At 33.7% G+C, this 9,904-nt stretch overlaps 1 protein-coding gene across 1 annotated transcript; it reads right to left on the bottom strand.

Annotated features, from left to right (window-relative positions):
- Positions 1–8,097: 8,097 nt before the first annotated feature.
- On the bottom strand, positions 8,098–9,394 carry LOC108831745 (protein SRC2-like; the record flags this gene model as incomplete). The annotated part of the gene is made up of 1 exon (XM_057001570.1): positions 8,098–9,394. A coding segment is annotated over one exon (1,140 nt), but the record flags the coding sequence as incomplete, so codon positions are not given.
- Between the last annotated feature and the right edge of the window lie 510 nt (positions 9,395–9,904).

The raw sequence follows: 9,904 nt of genomic DNA, 5'->3' as shown, positions 1-9,904 counted from the left end.
TTAATTATATAAAACTAGATTTCTTAATTATTTCCAAACATACATATAATAAAAAAAATGGAAAAGACAAAAAATATTAAATCTAGGTTTATTAATTATTGATACCATGATTTTCAGTTAAAATTGATTTTGGAAATGCATTAATCAAACATAAAAGTCAAAGAATCTTAAAAAGTAATTTAATTAATAATTTCAATGTCATAACTTTGTAAATACATTGAAAATAAGTATTTTATTTTTGTACATATCTTTTAATAATATAGATCCATTTGGCTCTAGTCTCACAACTGGACCGATTGATTAAATAGAAAATTGGCTAAATTGGACACACTCAACTTGAATTTCTCACATTACTTAATCAATATACTTTGGGGAATTAAGATTTAAATTAATTTTAATACCACATTAACCCTAGAAAAATTAAATCATTGAATAAACTAAAAATAAAATACTAATTTGTACATTTTAACATTAAAAAGAAAAGAATTATGGGAACCAAATCAAGCTTGGTATCTAATCTGTTTTTAACGGAAAAACAGAGCTTTTTGCTTTCGGACATCGTTCAACTCTGCGAGTCAGGCACATAATCTTCTTTGGGGTTTTGTTAGGGCTGGGCAAATAAACCGAACCCGAAAATCCGAACCGAATCCGATCCGATAAAAATGAATCCGAACCGATCCGAACCCGATATAAAAACCGAATGGATCTTGTTTTATGGTATTACGGGTTATGGGTATTATCCGAACCGAACCCGAATTTAAATGGATATCCGATAGAACCCGAAACATTCAAAACCCCGGAAAGATCTTGTACCAAACATGATCTCAATTTCTAATATGTATTCAAAATACATTAATATATATTGAACATTTAAAATACTTATCTATTACATGAAGGTTGGTGGTACTATTACATGAAGGTTGATGGTTAAATGTGGCTATTGAATCTTGAAATATTTAGATTTAGATTTTGTTTTCATTAAACGATATTTCTCATTTCAACAATATTTCTTATTTCATTTCATGAGAACGTGGTTTCGTTTTATGCTTCCGTTTATTTGATTTTCTTTTTATCAGTAAATATATTTCCTTTTTGTTTGATTTTGAATGATCATGGTCGATGTTCATTTCTTATTTTTAAATCGGTTTTACTTATATTTTGGTTACAAAAAGTTACAAATTAGGTATTCCAGACCCGAAGAACCGACTTTTCTTATGTTTTGGTTACAAAGTAGGTAAAAATTAGATTTTTTTAAACCGAAGAACCGATTGGGACCCAAACCCGAAAGTACATTGGATTGTACCGGTTTTTTAAAGATTTACTAACCCCGACCCGAACCCGATAGAACCCGAACCGGTCCCGAACCGAATTTTTAAATAACCCGAATGGGGCTGGTTTTGATAAACCCAAAAAACCGAAACCCGATTGGATAAAACCGAAACCCGATTGAGACCCCGAATGCCCATGCCTAGGTTTTGTTCTCTTTTGATCAGCTCCAAAGCTGAAATCCACTCATGATATCGACATTCCACTCATGATATCGACATTCTTTGGCGATGCCAATGGATACGCGAGTGCCGACGAGGCTTTGTTTCATTGGTTCATATATTTGGTTTGCTTTTGGAGTTGGGATCGTGAACAACTCCATCATCATCTCCATCATCACGCTCTCCTTGTTGCAATTATTTTGTGAATACTAGATCTTTGGCTTGTTGCTTTAATTTAGAGTTGTAATCTCTTCGGCTACAATCATTATCAGCGTTCATCACCATTCTGATCATCTTAGTTCATCACTTGATAACCAATTATCATAATATGAGGCGAAGGCACAAATTGGGTTAAGAATTGCTTTATGGACATCGATATTTGAAAAGAATGGATGGTGAACCGCATCACCAAGAATTGTTAGCCTTTGGTATAGTGTTTTTTTCATCACGTCAAAGAATTTCACTGAATTCTTTAAAAATATATGGAACTGTATCAAGTCAATCAATGTCTTTTGGTGATAATTAACAAACGGAAAGATATTGTTCCATGTTCCACATTGAACATAACCGATAGCTTTCATTCATTTCTTTTACCGTGTAGCAAAAATATAGATGAAAAATGATGATGCAAGACCAAGAGAGTAGGAGATCGAGGAAGAAGTAGGGAAGTTTACTCAAACATTACATATCCCTTTCTTATTATTTGAGGAGACCATTTGATAACTAACCTTTACTTCACGTGTTATTTTCAATTGTGTCATTTCCTATGTGTCAATCCCACAAGCTCTCTCACACCCTATATTAAAAGACCCTTTGTTAACTAGACAAATTACAAAATTTACCATTGATCATTATAATATAACTTGACTAATATACTATAATCTTCTTCACTATTGATAAATGACAAACAACAATTAAAACGTCTATATTTAATGATATATTCTGACTACTTTTGGAAATATATTTATTACTTAGTCTACTATATGGTTTTAGACATCCTCTTTATATTATTTTAGGAGCACTCAAAATAAATAATCTTCATTTGATGTATGATTTACATGAGTGTCATTTCCTACGTGGCAGTCTCATAAGCACTCTCACATCTATTTTAAAAACAACCCTTAACCTATTAGAATTATTACATAAATGTGCCATTGGTCATTACCATATCAATATCTACGATTTATGTGGTATTATAAAGTGGACAATATATTTCTTAGACGACTGGTTACGAAGTTATTTATTAGACATACCACTAATTCTTATCAGTATTATGTAATAATTCTAGGGACGATTTGTTATAAAACTAATATTCGTAAGAAATATATTAGTTTGTACTCTTAGAAGAATTTTATAAAATTAGGAGATTTGATAGGGAAATATTTAGATTGTAAATATATTTTAAAATCTAAATATATTAGGAGACTTGAAAGTGTAATGATCCGATATTTTATGTAATATATTCGCATAGAACGCAGCTTCAACAATATTTAGATTGTATGTATGAAAAATAAACTTGGTGTCGAAATGGTTGACATGTCGTAAATTAATATTCAAGAACAAGAATTTTGTTTTAGTCCATCATAACACATTTTATAATAAATATGTCGGCCTACATAATCCAAAGTTCACAACAGCCGTAGATGAGTTTTGTGTTGGTCTATTATATTAACTCAGAATAAGTGAAGTTCAACCTATAATTAATGTTCTGTAGGTCGATATATTTCAACCTATAATTAAAATCATTACAATAAGATGATGTGCTAATTTGTTCAAAAAAAATTGTAAATGTGCTAATTTAGGCAACACATGATTAGAAATGCATAATGATTTATTATATCCATTTATTATATACTTTTTCTCCGAGAATGGATTTTTGATATAGACTGATTTACGTGATTACGCAAGATTTTTAATATGTACTGATTTACGTGATTACTCAAGATTTTTGATATGGACAGATTTACGCAGGTCTTACCACCTAGACTGATTTACGTGATCTTCATATATTTTTTATGTACCAATTAATACCGAATAAGGTATTGTGGCTTTGATTGTATACGTTTGACTTTACAAATAAATGGAGACGTGATTCAAATTATAATTAATCATATTTCCAAATATATATGTGATTGCCACTGATTGCTTGCATAGATTAATTGAGAATCCATTTCTGTAGGTTTGTTTTTTATGGGTTATACGTTTCGATTTAACTAATTTAAATGAAACACTCATTTTTGCTATCAATTTAGATTGTCAATCACGCTATATTGATTTTTTTGACTTGAATAGCTTTTTCCATATATACCCGGAGATCATGCACAATTAGAGTTTCTAGACATAAATATTATCAATAAGTGGTTTATAAATAAATGCAAATTGATGTAAAAAAAAATGCAAATTAGACGATCATTTTTGTAAAGTAGGAAGCTATAATTTCTTTCCAAATCTAACGTTCAATTAGGGATTGTAGACAAGATTTTTGGCGTAAAAATTAAATTTTATAGACAATTTTCACCGCCTACAATTTATATTCCTAAGACTATATATATCTTACCCATACTATGCCTACACCTCCATCACAACCCAAACGATTCAAAACTATATTCAAAATGCAAAGATTTAATTTCATCTCTGATTTAAAATTAAAAAGTCTCTATGGAAGTTTAGGGTAAAAATTATTAGACTTTGGAAGCAATATTTGGCTCCTGGTGGAGAGACCTTAGAGATGGGTTTTTAAATGAAAAAGTAAGTTATATATTTTCAATGATAGTACATGTTCAGCGTGTTATTTCTTTATTATCTGATGTTTTTTTTTTCTTTTCTAGGGAGATAAATCCATGCATCAATAAAAAAAAGAAACTGGTTTTTCAGTTTCAACCTTCTGTGCTAATTTTAAATAAAAATTGTGTTGAATATGATATCCCCATAATATTGTGCAGACATTGTTTTCTTTATCATGATAAGAAAAATTGAACAACTTTACTAACATTGAAGAGTTTTTAAAAAATCATTTTTGAACCCAATGATGTTCCAGAAATCGATGCTTTCATAAAGAGGTATATCATTTTAATTTGTAGAAATGAGTAAATAAGTGTATTTTTTTGGTAAATTTATTCATTGTTATTTCTCTCTATAGGATTGCAAACGAGGAGTTTTGAAGACAATTTTTACATGATTTGGTGTTTTATTGTTCTATTACCCATGTTGCTTTAATTATTATCATCATAATTTTATTATGAATGTAGTAATTATATTTCCTATGTTTGTTTATCCATAATAAATTTATACAAGTTTTGGCGTACTGTTACAGGTTTTTTTCCATGCAATATACTTCTGACCATTTATCCAATTACCCTTTTTTCAGTTACACAATTTTTTTATTAAGAAAAAACAAATAAGCTTACATGATATAAACCTGCACATTATAGTAAGATATTTCATTGTATATAATATTTTTGAATTTCTAATATCTATAAATACTAAATTATTTTCTTTTTAATTTTCTCACTCCGCGCATGGCGCGGATTATCACCTAGTTTTAGGATAATTAAGAAAAGCCATACAAATTTTTTTGTATTACTGTTATTTTTTAAATATCAAATATGCTTTTTTTATGTTATGAGAAAAAAAATATTTACAATAATGCCATTAATTTTTAATGCCACGTAAGCATATACACATTGAACATAGTCGATAGCATTCATTTATTTCTTTTACCGTGTAGCAAAAATACATATGAAGAATGATGATGCAAGACCAAGAGAGTAGGAGATCGCGAAAGTAGTAGAGAAGTTTACTCACACATTACATATTTTAGGATAATTAAGGAGAATCATACAAATCTTTTTTTATTACTGCCATTTTTTTAATACCAAGCATACTTTTTTTTACGTTATGATAAAAAATATATTTACAAGTCACATAGGAATTTGGTTCCGTGTTTTCATTAAGTCAGTCGTAAAGTGCAAAATACACTGTTGCGGCTGAGTTGATGTTACATTGTGGATGAATTAAACAACGTGGATAGCTTAAGAGAAAACAACTGACTTAAGAACATAAGTCAACCTTTACTGGCGGCTGATTTACGGAAATATAGCTGATTTATGGGATAAAGGCTGACTTACGTACACAAGTTATGACTGTCTTATACATTTGCGGTGTGATTTCTAAAAAAAAATTGGCTGAGCTGTAATTAAGACACAGCTGAGTTAGTTTTGCCCCGCTGAGTTAATGGACACCGACTGGCTAAGTTATTAAATTTACGGCCGACTTATGGGAGGTTGTTACAGCTGAGTTATATTTAATCAGTTGTAATTGGATGGATTAACAGTAAACTCAGCTTATTAACGGCTGACTTATTAGCGAAAGATTAATTACTAGAATAACATTCATTTACAGCTGATTTATTTGACGATACGGATAACTTATTATTTTCCATGGCATTTATGGCTATTTATTATTTCCCATGATAATTACGGCTGAATTTTAGCAAAAATTTAATTATTGAAATAGTATTCACATTATGGCTGACTTACATTGTACATGAGGGCTGATTTATTTAGTTTGAGTTATACATTCGTTTGGCGGCTGACTAACCTATTTTCCATGTTATCCGTCATGTCATCAACTCGGATTTGCCATGTCATCACTAATGTTACAATAGTAAATAAAGGTCTAGTTATTCTTCATTATTCATCATCGTTACCTAACTTCTTCATCTTATTCTTCATATTTCTCTGAGATCTTATAGATCTGGTAATTATTGTTTTTGCAACTAAATCTAAAAAAATATAGATTTTTAAAAAATTGAAAATCCGAGACAAATCTACTATATTCGTCGTCGTTTTCGATGATGATCGGTTAAAAAAGAAGCTTCCTCTTTTCCAGTGCCATGTATGATGGTCCGATATCCTGCTGCTCCCTCTCTCATTGAATTCGTCGTGTTTCATAAGAAAAAAGACTCAAAGAGAGAGATTAAGAAGTTAGATCCCGTAAAATGGAAGAGAAGGAGAGAGTTGAACAAAAAAGTAAGAAAAGGAGAGAAGACGAAGAAGATGATGAATTTGAAATCTGATTTTATATGTTTGATGACTCAGATGGTGCGTCATCTGAGTATGATAACTTTACTTCATACAGTGAGTCTCCAACACATACATTATGCTTGAATTATGCATACGTCACGGCTAAGTTATACATGCATTACGGCTGAGTTGCATATGTTACGGCTGAGTTTAACCCTAAACTATAAACCTAAAATCTAAACCTAAACTTTAAACTTTAAATAATAAAAAATATTAGATCTAATATTCAAAAGATAAACCTTATAATTTTTATAACTTTATAGTTCTATAGTCTAGAGTTTGAGGATCAAATTTAATATTGTGTTCAGAGTTGAAAGAATGATGTTGCTCCACCCGAAATACGAAACACCGCGAAATAAACTACATTCGGCGGCTGAGTTATAGGACCGTTACGGCTTAGTTTATACCATTCATATATATTACGGCTGAGTTTAATCTAAACTATAAAACTAAACTCTAAACCTAAATCTTAAAGCATATTCTTCATCATCAATCGCAGTGCTTCCAATTCTGAGTGTAACGATGATTCTCTTCTGGGAAAATTCCGTGTTCCCATGAGTTGAATGTTCCCACCACTATCCATCCAGACCCATCCACATCCACTAAATTAACCATGAAATGTCCAGTATCCATCTAGCAAGCAAATGTTGCCCAAGCTTATGACTTGGGGTTCCTCTTTATTGTTCTCTTGTACCACTGGTGGTACCATCTCGTTTGCATTAAATCAAACCTGACATTCACTCTCAGCATATCGCACTAGTTCCAGAGGATCTTTGTCTACCCTTAAAGAGTTTATCATTTCGAGCCTTCCAGATAAACCAGATTATCTAGGGATAAGGATCCATGTCTTGTTCTGATTCGATTATACTGTTCTTCCGCTAGAACAGGTAATCCATATTCGTGTAGATACTTGGTGCTGGAAAAACACTCGGACTCGTTAGAGTTGATGAAAGTAACCAAACTTATAGAGTAGGCGGACATTCGAATATAGCATGGGTTACCGACTCTTTTGGTTCACTACATCTTGGGCAATAATTGTCACATCTCATATTACGCTGTACTAAATTCTTCGTTATCACTTACTAATCACTATATATAATATCTAATTATATATATATAGTCGATCAAGTTTATGGATATCTAATTTTTTTCTCAGAAGTGATAATATGCATGTCTTGAGAGGGCCCACTTCCAAAGTTTTATTCTACATATATACAGTAATATTATAAAATGCTCACGAGAAATGTCAGATGTGGCTCCGTGTCTGTTTCAAGTGGTTTGACACTATTACTCATACGAACCGTTCCACTCAAACAAAAGGAAAGAGAACAAGAAAATGACGTGTTACAAAAAAGGAACAAGAAAATGACTAACATAAACTTCATATATGAATAAAAATGAAAGTGAATAGATAAAAGCAGGGAATGTCAAGATATCACGAAAAAGAGTGATGGAAAATTTCTGGTTGAAGGCCCTTTCTCAAAAAAAAAAAAATCTGTTGGCAAAATTTAAAATGGAGTAATATAAGAAACGTAATGAATTAAGTTTCAAGATAATGGAGAGATCAACAACACAGATGAGCTGGAAGTAAAAGAAGGAAAATTAGTCCAAGCATTTAAAAATACATATCAAACTGAGATTCATTTTATTTTCCACGCAATATTGTAGACGGGTGCAACAAGTTTATGCTTCTTGTGTATCCGGCACTGATTGAGAGAACGGCTGCTGAGGTAGTGGTTTAAGTTGCGAATGTTGTGGTGGTGGCTGCAGATTTCGTGGTGAATATTGTTGATATCCATGTGATTGATATTGAGGCGACATATATATTGGCACTAGTCCGTTACTCGGCGCAGCATTTGTACCTTGTTGAACAGTCACATAACTTGAGGTCAACTGTATCGGATCTGATGACGCGTATGAATGAGGCGAGACCGGTAGATACATGATATATGGTTGGGATGTTGTCGACGGTGTTGGAACCGTTGAAACCCTAAGTTGTTCCGCAAGAAACCTATATGTGAAGCTCACAACACCTTTTTTCCCGTAAGGACCCGTCAAAGCGTGCGTTTCTAACTTCATACCGTTAGCTTCACCATTGGCTGGAGGGTTTGAGCCTAATAGTTGTTTCATTGGAAGTCTGACAAATCCGATTTCCTTATCACCAAGGAAAGGCCTATGGCTCATGAGTTCCACAAGGAGCATCAAACGCCCTTCTTGAGCTATCTTCTCATCAAGTGAAAACTTAATCATCTGGTTCCATTTAGGGTTTGTATTTGCGGAGAAAGCGACAGGGGTATTGATCCTGTCCTTAACTTTCCTGTCTTTAAGGATCGCAACTGAAGCATATACATCCATAGCGGAGAATGCGTTGACATCTTCAATGTCTTTGGCAAACTTGATTACAATCTCTAGGATCAGTTTGGTCGTGGTGGTTTGAAACTGAGGGGAAAATACGACAGGCTGACCAGATATTGCTGGTTCAGGGTTTGGATAAACGGGTTGACCAATTGATAGGGAATGATCTTGAGGCAAAGGAGGATACGAATCATCAACCGGCAGTGGTTTAAACCGGTACAAGAGGCACAACCTTGCGTTGGTACTTCCTTCCTCTTTGACTTTGATAGGGCAAGTCATAGACTTCATTTTATGGACGTTACCGTGTCCAAACGGCCGTGGATCTGAGGCAAAAAGTTCCTGAACAGAGACGTTGACTTCTCCAAGATAAAGGTCATCCTTCCGTTCGAGCCAATAGTTAAATAACTCGACCTTGAGGGTTAACCGGCCTTCACGGGCTGCTTCTTCGTTGCACGGAAACTTAACGGTATGTGTAACATCCCGAGTTGTGATATGTGAAAAGGCTTAAGAGAATTGATTTGGCTACCTATATCACCAAAGTTGACTTACCTTTTCCGTCACACCTCCGTTTAGAACTCCAGAGTTAAGCGTGCTTGGGCTGGAGTAGTGAAAGGATGGGTGACCTATCGGGAAGTGATTCGCGATACCGTGTAAGTGAGGCCAAAGCACGGGGAAAGGTCGGGTGGTGATTGCAGGGTTAGTAAACAATGATTTCGAGCCTTGGAAATTAACGACCGACCGTCATATGGGATGGGGCCCACGGACCGAGAGAGCGGGCGTGGGTGGCCCATTAGCCGTGGGCGGGTCGGGGCGTTACAAGTGGTATCAGAGCTGGTTAGCCGTCTCAGTTCTGACCTGAGAGGCGTCTTGAGACCTGTCATGGGGCGCAACGAGGGCGTTGCGTTCTTTGAGAGGGGGTGAATTGTAACATCCCGAGTTGTGATATGTGAAAAGGCTTAAGAGAATTGATTTGGCTAC

Source organism: Raphanus sativus, unplaced genomic scaffold, assembly GCF_000801105.2.
Source record: "Raphanus sativus cultivar WK10039 unplaced genomic scaffold, ASM80110v3 Scaffold3750, whole genome shotgun sequence".
NCBI lineage: Eukaryota > Viridiplantae > Streptophyta > Magnoliopsida > Brassicales > Brassicaceae > Raphanus > Raphanus sativus.
The sequence above is the reverse complement of the archived record's forward strand: the minus strand, read 5'-3'. Positions and strand labels throughout refer to the sequence as shown.